The sequence below is a fragment of the Eufriesea mexicana genome, unplaced genomic scaffold (genome assembly GCF_001483705.2).
Source record: "Eufriesea mexicana isolate 0111107269 unplaced genomic scaffold, ASM148370v2 scaffold47447484, whole genome shotgun sequence".
NCBI lineage: Eukaryota > Metazoa > Arthropoda > Insecta > Hymenoptera > Apidae > Eufriesea > Eufriesea mexicana.
The window spans coordinates 1,391,861-1,411,534 of NW_016907864.1; the positions used below are offsets into that span (position 1 = coordinate 1,391,861).

The 19,674-nt window shown below is 29.4% G+C and overlaps 4 protein-coding genes across 7 annotated transcripts; 2 read left to right on the top strand and 2 right to left on the bottom strand.

The window, feature by feature from the left end:
• The first annotated feature begins 853 nt into the window (after positions 1 to 853).
• On the top strand, positions 854 to 2,400 carry PCNA (Proliferating cell nuclear antigen). Its single transcript, XM_017905187.1, has 4 exons — positions 854 to 1,074; positions 1,282 to 1,447; positions 1,529 to 1,673; positions 2,089 to 2,400. The coding sequence occupies exons 1-4, from the start codon at positions 854 to 856 to the stop codon at positions 2,340 to 2,342; spliced, it is 786 nt and encodes a 261-aa protein (XP_017760676.1). The 3' UTR covers positions 2,343 to 2,400.
• A 1,209-nt stretch (positions 2,401 to 3,609) lies between these two features.
• On the bottom strand, positions 3,610 to 6,459 carry LOC108551613 (zinc finger protein 271). The gene is made up of 6 exons (XM_017905879.1): positions 6,344 to 6,459; positions 5,184 to 5,425; positions 4,566 to 5,087; positions 4,392 to 4,496; positions 4,115 to 4,264; positions 3,610 to 4,045 (listed from the first exon to the last, which is right to left on the bottom strand). The coding sequence occupies exons 1-6, from the start codon at positions 6,351 to 6,353 to the stop codon at positions 3,659 to 3,661; spliced, it is 1,416 nt and encodes a 471-aa protein (XP_017761368.1). The 5' UTR covers positions 6,354 to 6,459; the 3' UTR covers positions 3,610 to 3,658.
• Positions 6,460 to 8,150: 1,691 nt separating this feature from the next.
• On the top strand, positions 8,151 to 13,314 carry app (Palmitoyltransferase app). 4 transcript variants are annotated; one of them, XM_017903691.1, is made up of 11 exons: positions 8,151 to 8,593; positions 8,747 to 9,061; positions 9,150 to 9,310; positions 9,458 to 9,616; positions 9,691 to 9,828; positions 9,909 to 10,063; positions 10,144 to 10,261; positions 10,334 to 10,446; positions 10,519 to 10,621; positions 12,810 to 12,964; positions 13,041 to 13,106. In XM_017903691.1, exons 2-11 carry the CDS (start codon positions 8,913 to 8,915, stop codon positions 13,044 to 13,046), a joined length of 1,257 nt encoding a protein of 418 aa, XP_017759180.1. In that variant the 5' UTR covers positions 8,151 to 8,593; positions 8,747 to 8,912; the 3' UTR covers positions 13,047 to 13,106. The 4 variants fall into 4 exon arrangements, with proteins under 4 accessions (XP_017759180.1, XP_017759267.1, XP_017759110.1 ...); XM_017903778.1 differs by having other exon boundaries at positions 10,519 to 11,311; positions 12,810 to 13,314; XM_017903621.1 differs by having other exon boundaries at positions 12,810 to 13,309.
• Positions 13,315 to 14,772: 1,458 nt separating this feature from the next.
• On the bottom strand, positions 14,773 to 17,002 carry LOC108550951 (protein odr-4 homolog). The gene is made up of 7 exons (XM_017904953.1): positions 16,818 to 17,002; positions 16,367 to 16,546; positions 16,055 to 16,257; positions 15,648 to 15,999; positions 15,306 to 15,519; positions 15,052 to 15,234; positions 14,773 to 14,984 (listed from the first exon to the last, which is right to left on the bottom strand). Exons 1-7 carry the CDS (start codon positions 16,911 to 16,913, stop codon positions 14,827 to 14,829), a joined length of 1,386 nt encoding a protein of 461 aa, XP_017760442.1. The 5' UTR covers positions 16,914 to 17,002; the 3' UTR covers positions 14,773 to 14,826.
• Between the last annotated feature and the right edge of the window lie 2,672 nt (positions 17,003 to 19,674).

Here is a 19,674-nt window from a genome sequence, read left to right on the forward strand (position 1 = left end):
AGCTAAACTCTCATATTGATTAATATTTGATTTTTAAGAAAATTGATGTCACACACAATATGTAAATAATTCTAGATCAAAAATGAGATGAGTGTAACGAGTGAGACTGCATTTATTTAAGTATAATGTTAGTAGTTGAGTCATATTTAAATACTTTTATACTAATATGTTTTTACCTTATAAATTTCTACGCTTAAATATGCTCACAAAATTTTTTATGTAAACAATTGTGGATATGATTAAAATTATTTTCTGTATTTTTGGTTAGAGCTTTTTTTAGACACATTTAATGTCTCTATATTCTCAATAATTATATGTGTTTCGTAATTCTCAACAATTACTTAGTATGAATATTAACATTTATTTATATTTATTTCCTGACTAAACTTTTTATATTTTTATTAATTTTTCTTTTTCTTTCTAAACATTTCATATTAAAAACCAATATCTATTACATAAAGTACTGATTTTCTTTTTTTTAAATAATTTGTATTTCAATTTATATACTTATGACTCATATTTTCAAATTAAATTTTTAATATATTCTATGAATAAATAAGAGGAAAAATGTCTTTTTTATGTAAAATAAACAAATTACAATTTATACTATAGTAAAAGTATTTTACCAAATTTTAAGCAAGATGGAACAATTTTGAAACAAAATTTTGTTAGAGAACCGTGAAATTTAAAAATTACATATATTTCCTGTATGCGCAAGTGCCACCTACTTCCTGACAGATCGGCGTTAAGAAAGCGCGGGTATCGTTACAGGTGTAGTGTTTCTTTTAAGTACTGGTATTTGTTACACTCATCAGTTGTGTAAAGTAAGAGTCGAAAAAAGTAGGATTACAAAATGTTCGAAGCACGTTTGGTACAGAGTGCTATTTTGAAGAAGGTGTTAGATGCAATAAAAGATCTTCTAACCGAAGCCACCTTCGAATGTTCCGATTCAGGTATCCAAGTACAAGCTATGGATAATGCTCATGTTTCTTTGGTTTCTCTTAATCTTAGAAGCGATGGCTTTGATAAATATAGATGCGATAGGAATTTATCAATGGGCATGAGTATTGCATGGTAAGATGGTACTTTCAATGTAATATTTATTAAGGTTATGTCTTTTTTTCATAATAGAATAAAGAACAGATACCTTTAAATAAGAAAGTATTTGTAATTTCTACCTTTTAATTGGAACAAAGAGTTTTATATTTTTTTGTATATAAATAACAAGATAAAGATATATCGATTTTAAATAACAAATGAGAATTAATGAACTGTTTTTAGCATGTCCAAAATTCTACGATGTGCTGGTTCAGAAGACACAGTGACATTGCGAGCATTGGACAATCCAGAAAACATTATATTTATATTCGAATCACCAAATAAAGAAAAACTTGCAGAATATGAAATGAAACTTATAAATATGGATCAGGAACATCTTGGTATTCCTGTAAGATTCTATATACATTATTATACATAGAACCATTTGTTTTAAATAACATATAATTATAGAATTCCTTAATTATCACAGGAAACTGCATATTCATGTGTTGTAAAAATGCCTTCTCAAGAATTTTCACGTGTCTGTAGAGATTTGAGTCAGTTTGGAGAATCAATAACATTTGCATGCTCTAAGGAGGGTATAAAATTTAGTGCTTCTGGAGATTATGGACAAGGTATACCAATTTCATTTATGTATTGAAAAGAAAATGACAAGAAGTACTATATTGGCATATTTTAATATGTTTAATTATCATACTTACATTAGTTATATAATATTTGTTGTATCCTGATAACATCTTGTAGTCAACTCTTCAAGCACAAAAGTTACATAGCAACTGTTTGAAATTAAGTAATGTCTTAGAAGATATTTATTTATTTGACCTTCACTGCTATAAAGAATAGGTCATACATGTGTTCATATATGGCTGTTTGTATTTACATATTTGAAGGAAATATTTCATTCTACAGTAAAATTCATTAAACTACAAATGAATTATGAAAAGTGTATATTCCAATATGTAAAAATATATCAATATAATTAATATTGTTATAAATTATGATTACACATATGTTAACTATTTTTTTCAGCTACTGTCAAGTTAGCACAAACAGCAGATGCAGATAATGAAGAAGAAGCAGTAATTGTTAATATGCAAGAACCAGTAAAGTTAACATTTTCGTGTCGTTATCTCAATTGTTTTATAAAGGCTGGGCCACTTTGTGCACAAGTACAATTATCAATGTCTAATGATGTGCCCCTAGTATGTGAATACAAAATTGGAGATATTGGGCATATCAGATATTATTTGGCACCAAAAATTGATGATGATGAAGAAAATTAAGATTTCTGAACACTTTCTTTAGTTTATAAATCATAACATCATCAATATATGTATTATCAATAATGTATTATAGCATTGCTTAATTTTATGTACTTCAGTTTTTTTTTACTATTGTATTTATCACATTATTAGAGATGAAATATTTTCAAGATTTTACGCAAAACAGAATGATATTACTTAAAGAAAAATATATTTTGATATTCATTATTGAGGAATGATTAAGGATAATTAAAAATTCTTTGAAGGTAATATATTTAAATTTTACATTTATAAGTCATTTGGCTCGTCACAGTGTTAGCGCAACGTGGAATTGACACTAAGATTCATAATAGAGTGACACAATCATGATTAACATGGTAATGTAGTGTCATTCTTATAAGATTCATATTGTTACCGTTTCATAAACTGTGACAATATTTTGATAATATTGCATTTTTTATATGTAAGAAGAACTCAATATATTTCCAAAACATTTGATAAATTTTGAATTATGTGTTATTTCTTATACCCTAGCCTAATTGAAGTTCAAATTTTTCACTTATTTTTAATTATCTTATTTCTTATACCGTTTGTGTATAAGCTAGTTTAATATAAAAATACATAATTAACTTACGAGCTGAGGGAATAAGTGGGCTACCATGGATGGAATAGCCTAGAAGTATACAATTAAATCTTACATAATTTGGATCTCATATAGTTACTAATTAATTATATATTAATCAATAGATGTTGATTTATACTATGAATTATTTTACACGCACATACTGCGAAGACCTGTATATCGTTAATTCTTACTCTTATGTGTTTAAACGAAATTTTTAAACAAAATAAATAATTTCCGCATCCTGTTCTATGTTCAAACAATTAATTTAATTAGCAACAAAACAAGACACTTTGGCAATAGTAATCAGCCTCTTTGGTTTTAAAGCCCTGGTATTGCTTTGTATTTTTAACAGAATACCTTTACACTTAAAACTAAAATAATTATTTATACATATAATAAAATGATCGATACGATAATATATATAATTATTGAATTTAATGCGAAAGAAGAATACTGAAGTTATCCATGTAAAATTTAATAAAATTATTAAGCTGTTAATACTTCCTCATTTCCAAAGGAGATGTCACACTCATCGATAACATTTAATTATTTGGACCAATTAATGTACTTATGCGGGATTATCAATGCATATACCGTTTTTTCAGTCTATAAATATAATTTTAAAAGGTATAAGATGCAGCGTGACATTTACCTTGCAAATGAAGTACCAACAACAAAAAGAACATATACAATTAAAAAATTATATAAGGGCTTAAGCATTCGTATTGCCATTACTCCCATACAAACTGGGATGTACATATTTGTCATGCAATGTCCTTAAATGCCTCAGCAAATTACTTTTTACGTTAAAGCCTTTTTTACAATAGGAACAAAGAAAAGGCTTCTCCCCTGTATGTGTTCTTTGATGAATTACCATTGATGCATGGCTTGGAAATTCTTTTTGACAAATGTTGCACAATTTTTGATGACTGTGAACCCTTTTTGGCTTAGGAGGCGCCGAGTTATTCATTAAAGCTAATTGCTCTTCTGTATGTTCCGTCTGTATATGACGTACCCATTCTTGAGGCGTTGAATACATATTACCACAGAGATCACATTTTAAAGGTGGAAAATCTTTGCTATCATCATCCACATCACCCTATAAAAAACACATAATGTTGATATTACTTATCATTCAAAATGGTAACCGATATTTCAATATTCTTACCTTCCTTTTTTTCCGTCGATTTTCAGTCATATCAGCGTGTGTAAATTCAATGTGTCTTACCCAATCTGATGGCCGATTAAATGTTTGACTGCACATATCACACGTTAATGGGCTATATTCTTCTTCTTCGTCCGCACTATGTACGATTTCCTGCAATGATCGAAATTTTACCATATATATTATGTATTATATAGAAATGCATATACTATGTAATATATACTATATAATTATAACACATGCTTTTTATCAAAGAAAATGTTTTTAAAATACCACACACCGGTTTTATATCAATCTCATGGTCTATCGTTAATGACTCCGATGGATCGATAGTTTCCTCCCAGATTGGTTCATCTTTTACTAAAAGTTCCAGATTCAATTCGGTCTAAAACAAATGATAAAATAAACATATTTTATTCCATTTAATGAGTTATATTACATAAAATCATCTTACATTTTCACCATCTTCGCTTTTAGATTTATTAGATTCCACATCGCTGTTTGTTGTTTTTTTTTTCTTTCCATTGGTTTCTACATTTTCTTTATTTTTATTTTGTTCGTTATTTTTATTTTCCTCTAATACCTTTTTAGATTCTGGTTCACTAATTTTCTCCTCGATTTTCTCAATACTCTTTCTCTCTGAGGTAGGTTTCTGAGGTTGAACGTTATTTTGCACAGGTGTACTCTGTTGCGCATTTTCGACAATTTTTTCTGTACTGGGTTGTACCAATTTAATCTTTTGAATTTGTCCAGTTAAAGGTGGCTGCTCTCGTTTTTCTCGATCTACTTTTTGGTTATTCGATTGTATATTCTCCTTTTTACTTCCACTATTAGATCTCCATAAACCGCGTACACGCAATATATCACCCGCTTTTAAAACACCCTCTAACTGATCATTTGTTACCGTAGCTTCACCGCTGTACATGTATTGAATCAAAATTTTTAATGTGCGATATCCAATTTCTGTTGGTAATACCTGCAACATGTTATGATATTAACTTATTTCATATAGTTTGAAGCCAATTTGTTCATTAACAAAAGACAATGATAGACTAACGAAAAATATACAAACCACAATTATTGGAGCATTTGTATTCGCACCAAAATGGCATGTTTGAAAAATATGACTGAGATACGACGAGCAGGCAGCAAGGACAAATCGATGAGCGGCCACGTGCCGGCCACAGGACGTTGCTAACAATACATCTGCGAAGGATTCTGAGTGGAGTAATGTCGCGACAGAGCTGTGCAGATGCGCGCCATAGCTATGCCATTTAAGTTGATAATTCTCCGAAGCAGCGATGGCCATTTTTTCTGTATCGTTGACAAACAGAAAAAAAAGCGTTTCGTTACAGTCTTTGCTAGGGGATAATATCTGTGTATTAATACATATATGCCATTGTATTTGTTAAGCCTGTTGCGTCGACTGCGTTTCGTTTACTTTCCGATAATTTTTGTATCGCAGTCCAACAAAAGAATTTTGTAAAATAATACGCAATATAAATTTGATACGTACGTGGAAATACAAAAAATTATGACCTAATATATCTAGCTTTAACGATTTCAATTTGCAAAAATATTATATATAAAAATTAACAAATATATTAATGTCCTCCTAATATTTATTCACGTTTGAACAATAAATATATAATCAATTTACCATGTTCAGATTCCATTATATTTAAATCGTTTTTAAATATATTATATTTCAGTGTTATAACGCATGATAATTATTGAAGACACTCATATGCGAATTTCTTCTCTTTTGGATGAATTCAGATCGTGATGTGAAATATTTTTTAATGCATTTGTTTCTGTTTCCAAAATTACGCAAGAAATCATAAAAAATTCTGTCCATTAAATGCAACTTGGTAGAATTTCAATGTAATGTTAACCGGATTCGAATGTGACACTAATGGTAATAAAATAATTACGCACTCTCTTCGGCACCCCACATTCACACCCTTATTTGAATCCCCGTTAACGTTCATGCAACGATCGTGCACGTTGTATACAATCTTTGGAAAAAAAATCTTACGCGGAACGAAACATCGTTGATGCAGTCCAAAAGCAATGATCTTAGATCGTCTGCGTAACAAAGATCATTAATTGTTCAACGTGTAAACGGTTGTATGATATTGTCGCTCGTTGCACGAACGTCAAGGCAAAGAGAATAAAAATCTCGGCTGTGAAGCGTTTCACAGCGCGTCGTTAGGCTGTCAACGTGGTTACCTGACGACATCGGGCAGAACTTCGCTACGCGTCACTCGGCTTCACCACTCTCTCGTTTCTTATTTTAATTGTACACGATAATCTTCAAGATCTGCGGCACTACACAGTGTGTCTCGCACGCGTCGTTGGTGTTTTGAAAGGCGCTTCGCGCGGATACGGGACACGGGGCAGATATGAGCATCGAACCGCCGCGTAGGGGCCTAAAAATCGATATTTCGGTCTTTGCTCCATCCTCTCCGGCGGTGCAGCCGTGCTCGCTTTCGCGGCTAGGTAGGGTGCCCCCCTGTTCATCATCGATTTTCCTGGCTACCAATCGCACGCATCCATTTATCGCATCGATCGCCCGAGCTGATTTCAGCGTTTGCGTCCGTCCGTCCATCCGCCCGCTCCGCGATTCATACCCGTGCACCCCACCGCACCCGACCCCTTTCCCCACACCCTGCTCTATAACCCGTACTCTGTTCAACCTCCCACCCCGAAACCACCTTGCCAGCTACTACCTTAAGCAGTATAGACGCGACTAAACGCGACCCTTCACGATCCTTTTCGTCAGCGACGCCGGACACCACGATATTCCTTGGCTTGCTTCATCCACGACGCCCCATCGTTGATTCCATTGCCTGTTGATATCTCTTTATCCTTCACGACGCTTCTTATATTCGATTAATATTCATATGCCTGTTGCAAATAAAAATATACTGATTGCTAAATACATAGATAAGGTCAAAAAAATTTCTTGGCGCTCTTACCGATGCGTTGTATGAGTATATTGATTTTTTAAAATCTGCGTAACGATTTTACGACACAATGATGAAGCTTTAAAGTTTGGTTGAAATACTGCCGTACAGCATGCATGCAATTTTTGTTATATCTTAATTCGTTGAATGTAAAAATATATCTTCATTTATGAAGATGATTTCTTTTTCTATAAAAAGTTTAAATTTGAATAAAGCTTTTGTTCCAAAGCAATAATAAAAGAGAAATACGTTATCAAATGAAACATGCTTACCTATCATACTTTATGTTATTATACTGTTCAATAAATGATATTTCCTTTAATACACAAGTTAATATTATATATTGTAATGATATAAATACAAGTAAATGAAATACAGCAATGTTGGCTCAAATTTCTTCGAAAATAATTCATTAACTTGTAATGTTTGATCTATAGATCTATAGACAATATTACAGGGTTAGTTTATAGATGCAGTAAAATTTTAGGATCGCTGCTGCTCTGTTCCTAAACATACCCGAAGATGGCGTTCATAGTGGGATTCTTCGATTTTCAAGATTTCGTTTCAATGTATGCGTGCATATGTGTGACGATGTACTGCATTGCGTCGACGACCCATTTTGCAATAGGAACGATAAGTTGCACACCCTCCTACAGTTAAATAATCAATTCCATGGTTCGAAGTATTCGAACTACATTTCTCTTTGTGTAGAATGAACAATTTACGTGATCATTGATATTTCTTCTATGTATGTCCATTTCCATTGAAAATTCGTATTGTTATAAAAAGAAATAACTTGTTTTCTAATATTTCTCAAACATTTTAATTTTTATGCAACTATTATTAATAATACGTAGAGTACTTAAAGACACAATATGATTTTTATATGTTCTTATTTATTTAAAATTATGATTTACTTTCATTATCGATTTTTCAATGAAAGTATTTGTACTTGAAATCGAAATCGGTTTATGATAGGGTCACGTGGCAACAAGATCACGTGGCGCTTCTACATACTCCGTTAGAGGGAAGCACAGATAATCTCGAGCAAACACGACGACCAACAATCCTTTCCCGTAAATACATACGTTATTGTCATCGAACTAAGGTCGATTGACTAAAACGATGCAACGGCTTCTCAAAACGTAATGTACGTCGCGGCTTTGAAGGCTATATTGAGAGTGCATAAGTGTTGTTTGTATGTCACACAGAAGTGACCTAGTTTACAAATGAATTTTCGTTTCTGATTTTCTTTAGCTATGACCCTACAGTGAGTGTTGAAGTCGGTGGCCTCCGTGAGACAGTAGCGATGCTGCCTCGAAAGTGAGTTCATGGCTGATCGTAGAATGTAGAAGAAAGCAAATGATTTCGTTTAATTCACTCAGAATGCAGATTTTTATGAAATATGAGTGTCATCGCGTTTTTAGCGAACGAGACAATTAGGTTACGTTGACAAAAGGATCACAGTTCTTTGCGAGAATTGAACAACATAAGAGCTATTTGTAAACCTATGGTAGGTTGATCTTTTATTCCTATGGAGTAAAAATGTTTGTAAAAGTGTATCTAATGAATGTTTTAAATTTAAATATCTGCAAACAATTTTTGGTTTAGATAAAATTAAAAAGTAAATATGAATCAATTCAATTATTCATAAAATGTGTTGCAGTTCATTGAAAAAGAGCAGTAGGCCAAGATGAAATATGATTGTTCGAGCTTTCATATGGTGACATTAAATAACCATTACATAGTTCTAATGAATTGTCTCTTACAAATTGGGCATTACATACTTGTACATATGAGCAGTGTATAAGCAGTCTGCTTACATTCACAAAATGCCACATATAACACGAAAATGGGAACTTTTCCCAGGTAGAAATCGATTTTGCTGTGATGGTAGAGTAATGATGGCACCACAAACTGGGGTGTTTTATGTGACCGTGTGCCTCATTGCTGGAACAAGTGGATTATTTTTTGCTTTTGAGTAAGATTATTATGTTTAAGAAGAAATTATACATATATATTATATATATAAAAGATTTAGTTTTAACAGTTTTATGTATTTTTTTTAGTTGTCCATTTTTAGCAGTACATATAACACCTGCTATACCAGTTATTGGTGGTTTGCTATTTATTTTTGTAATGTCTGCTTTGTTCAGAACAAGTTTTAGCGATCCTGGAGTTATTCCAAGAGCAACACTTGATGAAGCTGCCTATATTGAAAAAGAAATTGGTACATAAAGATATATCTTTTAGAAATAAGTATAATGTTATGATACACTATATCTTAATATATAAAATTAATACAAAAATTATATTTAATCTAGTTAATTAATCTTATTGCAATTTGAAAATTTGTTTTTTCATATGTTGGATAAAGAGGTACCAAACAATGGTAATTCAAAAATGTATAGACCTCCACCTCGAACAAAAGAGGTATTAGTTAAAGGGCAGCCAGTAAAATTAAAATATTGTTTCACTTGTAAAATATTTAGACCGCCAAGAGCTTCACATTGTAGCTTATGTGACAATTGTGTAGGTATGTAAAGTATCTCAATAATATTATAAAATTTGCCTTTATTAAAATCTAAAAAAAATGTAATTTTTTTTTAGAGAGGTTTGATCATCATTGCCCATGGGTAGGAAATTGTGTTGGCAGAAGGAATTATAGATACTTTTATGCTTTTATTGTGTCCTTGGCATTTCTTTGTGTTTTTATAATTGCATGTGCTGTTACGCATTTAATAATGCGTAAGTATATTAATTAAGATAAATGAAAGATAGAAAAATTAGATTAAAATTGTTTTAACTTTTATTTATTTAAATTATAGTTACAAGAGATGATAGACCATTTTTAGAAGCAGTAAGAATATCTCCTGGAAGTGTTGTGGTAGCAGTTATATGTTTTTTCTCTGTTTGGAGTATTCTTGGTCTTGCTGGCTTTCACACATATTTAACTACTAGTAATCAGACAACTAATGAAGATGTAAGAAATTAAAGTTTTAATAATTATGCCTATACTGATATGATCAAACAGTTTTAAAATAATTTGAATTATCTTTATAGATTAAGGGATCATTTTCCATTAAAACAGGCCAAGAGAGTTTTAATCTGTATAGTCAAGGAAATATATGTGGAAATTGTTTTTATGTATTGTGTGGACCAGCACCACCTAGTTTAATTGGTAATCTATTTTGTTCTTAGTATTTTTATTTGAATTTTTATAAATGTTATTCTACTATAACAATTTTTATAGATCGAAGAGGTATAGTTACGCCCGAATATCGTGCAGAACAGGAAAGAGTTGGCGGTGACAGCGTAATTACTAATAATAAAACCTATGGTACTGTGAAAATTGTGCAACCACAGGTATTAAAATATTTATTATTTTTTTCTTATTTTATTTACAGTATTATTTATATACAATCTTTTTTCATGCAGTCTAATGGTACAACCGTTCAAACAAATCCTAGCCCAGACCTCACAGGTTCTATGAACAATCTCGTTTCTGGTCAACATTCGCCACAAATAGAATCTATAAACGGTGAGTTAAGTCTTTTAAGGCACACTGCTCGTTATCCTGAGGATTTTCCAAAGTATCCGCGTCAGTATATTAATGATATTTATGCTTCGGCATATCGCCGACAATATTGTTTTCAGGAATCTATAAAACATGTAAAATATGATACAGAAATAGGAAATCCAGATTTTCAAAAATATCCATGTAGGTGTGAGGAGAATTTACATAAATATTCTCATAGGTGTAAAGAAGAGTATCATAGATGTTCGGATAACAATTTAATATATGATCAGTGTGTCGTTGATCAAAAATATGGTATTGATCTTCAAAAATATCCGCAAAGATATTCTGAGGATCCTATACGATATAAAATTGATGATAAAACTGGTTATACAGATCTTCAAAAATTTCCACAATGCTATTCCGAAGATCCATTACGAATTTCTCAGTCTCAACATACTCTTAAATATAATAATTTGAGATGCACTGTTCATGGTTTAAAATATCCAATATCAAAGAATCTTTTGCCAACTGTCGTAATGTCACGAATATTAGGAGCAGGAGGAATGCCAATTATTGGTCAAAATGCAATAGGACTTGCAGTTAATAGATTTGGTTCTGGACCTTTGACTAATGCTTTCTCTTACGCGGAAAATTCTTTATGTCCAAGTGATAGTACTGAAGAAGATCTTTTAAATCGAAGATTTATTATGAGTTCAATAAGTGATAATGATGATATTTAATGTTCTTTCTTTATAATAATTTTTGTCTTTTTTCCCTAAATAATATTATCTCATCTATTGAAAGAGAATCTAAACGGCTATAATATATTCGTTAGGATTTTTTTAGCGTGTTAGAATCAAAATAATGTTTTAATATTCTATCTTTGTATTATTAGCAGGAGCTTATAATATAAATAAATTTTTAATATGTATATAAATATTAGCCAAGGTAATAACATACAAAATTGTATTAATGATATTAACAAAGAAATCATTATTATGATGATTGTTCATGTTTCCTTATACTATAGCTGATATAGGTATTTATGGATAAAAAACATTCAAGTTGAATTTGATTGTTATTAACAGAGATTTATTTATTTTTCGACTGTTCAATTTGGTATTGAACACATAGATATTTTTTTTAAGAAAAATGAGGAAGAAATTAATATTCTTGTTATGATATTATATATCCTGACTGAGAAAAGGACTGAAACATTAGTTTCATTACGACATTTAATATTTTATAATAATCAATTTTCCAAAACTATGAGAATAATTATTTCTACATTATATAATATAATGGAAATAAATAGAACATGTTATATTTAATTCAACGTGTCATTTTACAATCTTGATCTTCAAAATTAAAGAAAAAGTTGGTCTGACATAGATCTGAACCATCATCAAGTCTATAAGATAAATTTAAGTTTTTACCGTTTAGTCATAATGTTACACGATTCAATAAATTGTATTTCTTTATTGTTTGAAAATTACGTCCTGTTATCGAGGGCTCTGAGCATACTCTTTGGTAAGTTAATTTTCTTTTATTCCATCCGTCATTGTGTGTATGTTTAATATGAATGAATTGATATTTATTAATAGCTGTTAATAAACACTTTAAACACAATATTTACCCTCCACATTTTTGAAAACTAATTTCAAAATGTTATATCAATTCAAGGGTTTATGGATTGTGACTAATGAATTAGTTTTTATTATGGGCACTGGGAAAATACAATATGTACATAAATATATGTATAATTATACATGTACAAATAAGTACGCACTCAATTTCATGTGTAAGGGATATTTTATAAATTTGTGCTTGTATATGTGATATCAAAATTGTTATATATTAGACAACAATGATCATGTAAGTTATTTATTACTATGATTTCTAGTTTTAATCAAATATATATACACATAGAAAACACCTCAATGTGACACATATCTGGGATATTTTCTTTATTGCAGTTTACTTTTAATTTATTTTATTTATCTATGCAACAAAATTACACAGTCAATACTGCACTTTTGCAATGAGTTGCATTATATAATTTTGGTTGCTAATGAGCGTTTGTAATGGCTTATCATTGAATTTTAATGCCAATTATTAAAATTCTAATTTTTTTTTTACACAGTATATGAAAATGTATATATGTTTAATAATTTTGTACATTTCATTACTATTGAATATTTATTTTTAGGTAGTACTACAAACAGCGTGAGTCAACTTGTTACCAATGAAGTACCACTAGCATCACTTAATATAGCTCCAATTGATATCGATGAAATTGCTCCGCTGCCTTCCCGTCAGAGTGTCGTGGTTTCATCCACATTGGATACGTCCTCTATACCTTCGGTAACTGTAACAACACCTTTGTCTGCATCTAGACTTAGATTGTTACAAGACACTACCATGATAGAGTCTGCTTTAGACTTAGATTCGTTGGAAGATGCAAGCGTTGGTAGAGGCAGTCAAGCAGGACTTATAAAAATGGGAGCAGTTTAAATAACTAAATCTATTTTATCTAGTTAGATTTTATCTAGTTAGATTATAGATTAAGTTTTTATCTAGATAGATTATAGACTTTTAAAGCCATCGACGTTTACCAAAGAATAGTGCAGGTCGAACCTTTATTTCTTTCCTATTATACTCGTATGTACTTTTTTAAAATGTAATGGTTATTACATACAGTGTAGACTTACAGTGTAGACACACAAAATCTGTGTACGAGTAAAGGAATGAAATTATTATTTACTTTGTGATGAAATTACTTAAATTTTAATTAATTTAATAAAGGGTTGGGTAGTGGTGTAATAAATTTTTTTGATCTGCACTATTCACTCATTACATTTAGCATTGTTAATTTCATTCCAGCCATTCATATCTTTCTTTTTTCATTATACAGAATTAGTGAATACAAATATTCTCTATTTGCAGCATAATAGTTATGTATAAACAAAAAATTATAAAAATGTGGTAATTTAACGTATTCTGATACTCTTAATATTAAATATAAACAAGAGATGTGTGGGTTAAGGAAAATGTACTACTTAATCATGCTAAGATAAATTTATATCTATTCATTTTTTGTTAACATAAACTCCAATTTTTTTTTGTCATGCAATGTACTGGTCTTACAGATTTTATTTTTAATTGGAGTAGGGTCTACATTTGAAGGTTTATGAAATAAGGATTTGCTTTAAATATCGAAAATACAGAGGAAGAAATATATATAGTTAATATGGGCAAATATATTATTAGAAAATGTTTATATGCATTTAAACAAGAAAGTTAAAATTTTTTGGCTCTTAAAGATTATGAAAGCTATAGTTTCAAAATTGAAATTTTTTATTTTGTTATAAATTAGCTACTGAAAATATGAAGTATTATTTAATCTTAATTTTCCACGTTATTAAACAACTATTATCTAAATCATTCAATTTGCTATGTACAGTGTAAAGAGAATTTTGTAAATACTGAAAACTTCATAAACGTTAGTATAGTTTTGCAAGCATTTGAACAATCTATTATAAGGCAATGTGAATTGTACTATGCATTTTAAAATTAGAAATATCACTGCCTAGTTCATGAGTAACTTGTGCATTGACATTGCATGTCATTATTTAATTTAATATAATCTGAAAATATACATTATTTATATGATGAATTAATGAAAAAAGAAACGACTCTACTAATTGTCATTTTATCTTATAAGGATTGCCATTATACTGATTTTGAGAGTATTTTCTTTTTGTACATATTGTGCGTGTATAATATTATGTGTATATATTGTGTAGATGTTATTATGATAAGATAATATACTACAAGTTAAACATATATTGATATATTATATCATATAAACCTACTTCAAATTCTTTAAATATACGATGATGCATGTAACAATTAATATTTCGGAGAACGCAAAAATAAGTATCACAGGTAACAGGTAAAAGTATTTTTATTCAGTTATTTGTTTTACATCAATTATATATATATCTTTATAAAAATATTTTATTATGACATAAAATATTGGAATAAAACTATTGATACGGTATTATTTTCCATTATTTTTCCACGTTTACACAATAATTTACAAACAATGCTGATCTGTTGAAGTTTCTGTACACATAAATATATCATCATCATGCTAAAGTTGGTGTTATTTTCACTTGGTAAAGTATTCTTTTGTGCATCCAATATTATAATAATTTTCCATATTAATAAAGTTTGTGTATTATAATAGCAAGAATTACAATTAAAACTGAAATAGTAAAACCTGTAATGTATAGTTTTATTTGATGATTCCCAGGTGAATCTATACCAATATCGACGGTTTTTACGTCCATGTCATTTTGAGAATAAAATTCTGTAGGATCTGTTTCAAAAATGCATGATAATATATATAAAATTGATCACAATACATTCAAGTATATAATATTTACCAGCTTCAAGTTCAATGTCTTTCTGAACATTACTTTCCTGAACTTGTAAGTCTAGAAGTTCTTGCAATGACAAAAGAGCTTCTTGAGGTCCTTCACCTGGAAACAAGTAGTCTGATAATGTTACTTTGCTTTCTGGTAATGCTATTAATACTCTTCTTGGGGGTTCATGTAACGTTATATTTTCTGAAATAAAATAATGAAATGAACAACTGTTCGTAAATTTCTGATAATTCTTAATACATTGAAACAGATACCTTCTGGTAATCCACTTTCTTCTTCAATTAAACTAGCCCAATGCATTTCTAATCTACTTGCTAATGATCTTATTATGTCTTGCTTTACTGCAGTATTAGCTTCTCCCACATTTGCTTTTTGATGAACAAAAGTTCTACTTACTAATTGACCAATCAAACGTATGGATGCACTACATGGTGTTATTCTCACATCTGAGCTAATACTTTTTTCTTGCTAATAACATGTTAAATAAGTTGTGTTATATCTACTTGACATTTAACGTGTTTGATAATATTCTTATTGTTTAGAGATCTGTTTTATTTAAAAACATGTTTTAAAATAACAAAACTTATAATACTTACACATGGAATGTATAACATAATTTGAATAGATTTGTCATTATTATTTTTCTCATTACTTTTACATTTTTCATCCTTTTTGCTTTTGCTAATTACTTCCAATATATCATCTGAAGACCAAACTTCCCCTTCAATAACAGTAAGAGAAGATTCAATGATATCTGATATTGTCTTTATAATATCTTCTAACTGTTTCTTAAGGGTTTCTGGGTCTTTATTAGCAGCAATGAGAAATAGATGATCAAAATCTATAACTGCTTCAAGTTGGTGCCATTTGGTTCCTTTAGTTTGAAATTTCCAATTTGCTGGCTTCAAAATTCCATTTTTATTGGTTTCTATAGATTTACAAGTGTACCTAAAAAATAATAAACATTTATTCAAGGTATTAAATATATTATAATATATTATACTTTTGTGTGATGCTGTTTAAACTTAGGATAAGATGTTCCTCATTATTATTGCCATATAGATACTTATTATGTGACAAATATTTATGCATTGTTGTAAGAACAGATTTGAGTTTTTGTACACTACTGTTGTCATTTATAATATCTTCTGGACCAACAATAAATGTTCCAAGAACACGCATTCCACCAGGCAACATTCTGGTAACCTGTAAATAATAATATTAAAGATCTTTTAGTTTTGATTATGCTGTACTAAATACATCATTAAAACATTAATAATATACTGATATATTATTTAAAATAAAATGAACGTACATGTTTAGCATGATCCGCAACCCAACTCACAGGAATATCTTTTACTGATTTAATGTGATTTTCAGTAGTATTTTGTTCAGATTTTGTTGTAGAACTAAGTAATGTTTCTTCCACCACATTCTTACCAAGTGGTGGTGGTGTTTTTGCTAAATGTACGATATAATCTGTTTGACCAGCGCTCTGTAATATTAATTATAATTCAAATTAGAAAATATAGTATGAAAGCATTGAAACTTTGACAATACGAATATCTTAACCTTCTTACTATCGAAAGCATTAATTCTAAAAAGAATATAAATTAAATCAAATGGTATTAATTTCGATAAAAATTGTATGAAAATGTATTAAATATACTAATTGGAATAACCTAAAAGCATGTTAATAATTACATATGTTAGAGGAAGTGAAAACAGCAAAGATGACGTGAAATTGAAACATACAAAAATCGAACCTGTCCCACAATTAGTCCTATCGTATATTCATCTGGCTTTGCTAATGATGTTAAATAATTGTGAAGACGTTCCTCTGCGTATATAGTTCGCCCCATTACTTTCGACGCTTTTGTAAACACGTAAAATCTACCTTAGCTTCAAACGTTACAGTTATTATGCACACGTTGCATGTACTGTAACCAGCTGATCATTTGTTACTAGTAAGAGTACCAGGTACTCTTTAATAGAAGTATGTAGTAAAAATCATAGAAGAAATATAATGTATATCAAGAATTATAATGCAATCAATAGAGGAGTTTATTGTAAAAGAATAATTAAGGATTGTAATTACGTCTTATTGAAAAAATTAATAATTAATTGTATGTTATGCTACTATTCATGACTTTTTTTATGAAAAAAAGCGGTTTGCGAATAATTGAATTAGAAATATCGCTATGAGATAGTTCTTTATATTTGTTCTCAGAAAGAAAATATAAATTATATTTTTTTTAGACCATTTTATTTTACTTTTCTTTATTTTTGTTTTATGTATAATTAGATACATGGACGTAAATCACAGCACAACTCAAGGTTATTTTAAATATTTATGCATTTATGGGGATATTTTTTATACACATATGTCATTAATTATGTCGGTGACATGTAAAATGTAATCGAAGTTTCAACAAACTTTGATAATCAATCATTTGAGATCTAAACTCAAAATATTAAAGAATTTAATATATTTGACTTAAAACGTCAATAGCTTAAATTCTATAGCATCATTAACAATTAGCATTAACAATTTATGTGAAAAGAACTTTTTTGTAAATTAAAAAATGATAAATGAGATTTACTGATGAAAAATAAAGAAAATTTTCAAAGATGTATTAGGTAACAAAGTCATTTTCATGTATTATTTTACATTTAAGTGACAAGTGCTATTTGAAAATTGGGAAAAAGTACAGTTTTGTTTCCTTCATTTTATCAATTTTATTCCGTAGATGGAAACAAACTTTACGTAAATATTTACATTGTCATCGAAACACGGATATAAGTTCAGTTGATCGTTGTTTATCAATGATCAAGGAATTAAGCGTTTTTTCCGTAAGCTCCGAAGGAATGGCGCAACAAGAACGTTTACAAAATAATCATACATATACATTTATGTATACCATATTTTTTATATATTTACAAAAACTTGTATACGAAATTTTTTTTAAAGATCATAAAAATATGTCAGGAAAAACAGCTTTTTGCGAGACAAGAAATTCGTTTCTGGGAAGCGACATTATAATTACAATTATCACGTATTTGTTTAATGCTCTATTTTCAATATACATGGTGCTTCGTTGAGTACTTTATTGAAACACCGTGTAGATTTTTTATTATTTATTTTTCGATCTGTAATTAATTTACAAAAATTGTTAAATTACTTTTGCGAATGGTAGAAATGACGATTTAAATATTGGCACTAGATTATTTTGCTAAAGCGATTGTTGACGAGGAGAAAATATCGAAGCAAAGTAAGAAAACAAAACATGCATTTTAAATTTCTATGCTCGGAAAGAAGTGCTTTGATATTGCGTTTAATTACGTGCACGATAAGCTGTCTAATTCGCTAGCGCCATAGTAAACTGTCCGTATGTTTTTAAACGCTCTTTCTGTATATTTTGTCACTGACTAGTGGAAGTTATTAAGATACATATTAAAGTGTAGAGTAAACATCTACATTACACACACTGTCGTATAATGAATATAGAACATGAAAATATAGTTTATATATTTAGTGCAAAATTTTGTAACATGTTATTTTTATACCTTGAGAATTTTTTAATCATTTATAACAAAAGATACATAACTTCAGTCTATAGAATTTTAAATTGAGTTAATAAAAAAATTGTTAATATTTAATATAAGAGTGTCATAACAGATAATTTCACTTTGAAACAAAATATTAATTTAATTGTCATTAGAAATAGTGGCGTGTTATTTGAGCGGACGGATAAGGGATTTTTAGGAAAGCGAGAGAAAGTTTCTTAAAGAGTTTCTAGAAATACTAATCTATGTTAATTTTATGTAAGATACTTTCGTGAACGATACTTTAAAGCGTAACAGTAGTAATAGTAGTGTTAATCGTACAATTTTTAATTTAATGTAAGACATGCTGAAGTTGTATTTGCATTGGTGCACAAAATTCCTCAACTTTTGATTGTGTTATTACTATTTTAATAGGAATAAAAGATTTAGTGAAGCAAGTGTTGTTACAAGTATTAAATGTTAAAATTCTCTATGAATGGCGACAAAGCAATTTCTTTGAAGGAATAATCTTACAAGCAATACGCTGATCGAAATATTTTTCGATAAGAATCTTAAATTGTAGCCTTTGAAGAGGAGTGGTACCTTCGCAAAAGTTAATTTTCAATAAAACTATAGCTAACATAGATATTAATATTGCATTAAAATTATATGAAGTGAAACGATTAAAAAATATGAATCCATTAATAGCACATTATCAGATAAGTACATCGTTTTCTTTTCTGAAATGATTAGTGGGAAATATCAATTAAAATGAAATTTAAGTACACTGTATACCATGTCCATTATAACAAAAGTTCATTCGTTGGTGAAGGTTATAATAAGATTTATATCAATAACACTGTGAATGTATCTCTACTTATAGGAAACGTTTACTCCTTACGCGACGAGTGAAGAAGTTCAGTTTAAATTAAAGTTTGTGAGCATTGATCGTTGAGTTATCTTAAAATGTATCACGTATTTGTGCGAATAATTGTAAGAGAAATAAGTAAATTATAACTAAAAATATCAACTTATCACAAAGGTAACAGGTCAATGTATAAATATGTATACATAGGA

Excerpts from the sequence above, each read along its gene's own strand:
- LOC108551613 (XM_017905879.1), bottom strand. Across the intron at positions 5,088-5,183 it reads CAAATGCTCCAATAATTGTG|GTATTACCAACAGAAATTGG; the intron begins GTTTGTATATTT and ends AACATGTTGCAG. Across the intron at positions 4,497-4,565 it reads AAAGCGAAGATGGTGAAAAT|ACCGAATTGAATCTGGAACT; the intron begins GTAAGATGATTT and ends CATTTGTTTTAG.
- app (XM_017903778.1), top strand. The coding sequence starts at position 8,913 with ATGCCACATATAACACGAAAATGGGAACTTTTCCCAGGTAGAAATCGA. Across the intron at positions 10,064-10,143 it reads ATCAGACAACTAATGAAGAT|ATTAAGGGATCATTTTCCAT; the intron begins GTAAGAAATTAA and ends TTATCTTTATAG. Across the intron at positions 10,262-10,333 it reads AGCACCACCTAGTTTAATTG|ATCGAAGAGGTATAGTTACG; the intron begins GTAATCTATTTT and ends CAATTTTTATAG.
- PCNA (XM_017905187.1), top strand. The coding sequence starts at position 854 with ATGTTCGAAGCACGTTTGGTACAGAGTGCTATTTTGAAGAAGGTGTTA. Across the intron at positions 1,075-1,281 it reads ATGGGCATGAGTATTGCATG|CATGTCCAAAATTCTACGAT; the intron begins GTAAGATGGTAC and ends AACTGTTTTTAG. Across the intron at positions 1,448-1,528 it reads AGGAACATCTTGGTATTCCT|GAAACTGCATATTCATGTGT; the intron begins GTAAGATTCTAT and ends TAATTATCACAG.
- LOC108550951 (XM_017904953.1), bottom strand. The coding sequence starts at position 16,913 with ATGGGGCGAACTATATACGCAGAGGAACGTCTTCACAATTATTTAACA. Across the intron at positions 16,547-16,817 it reads TAGGACTAATTGTGGGACAG|AGCGCTGGTCAAACAGATTA; the intron begins GTTCGATTTTTG and ends TTAATATTACAG. Across the intron at positions 15,235-15,305 it reads AGAAAGTGGATTACCAGAAG|AAAATATAACGTTACATGAA; the intron begins GTATCTGTTTCA and ends ATTTTATTTCAG.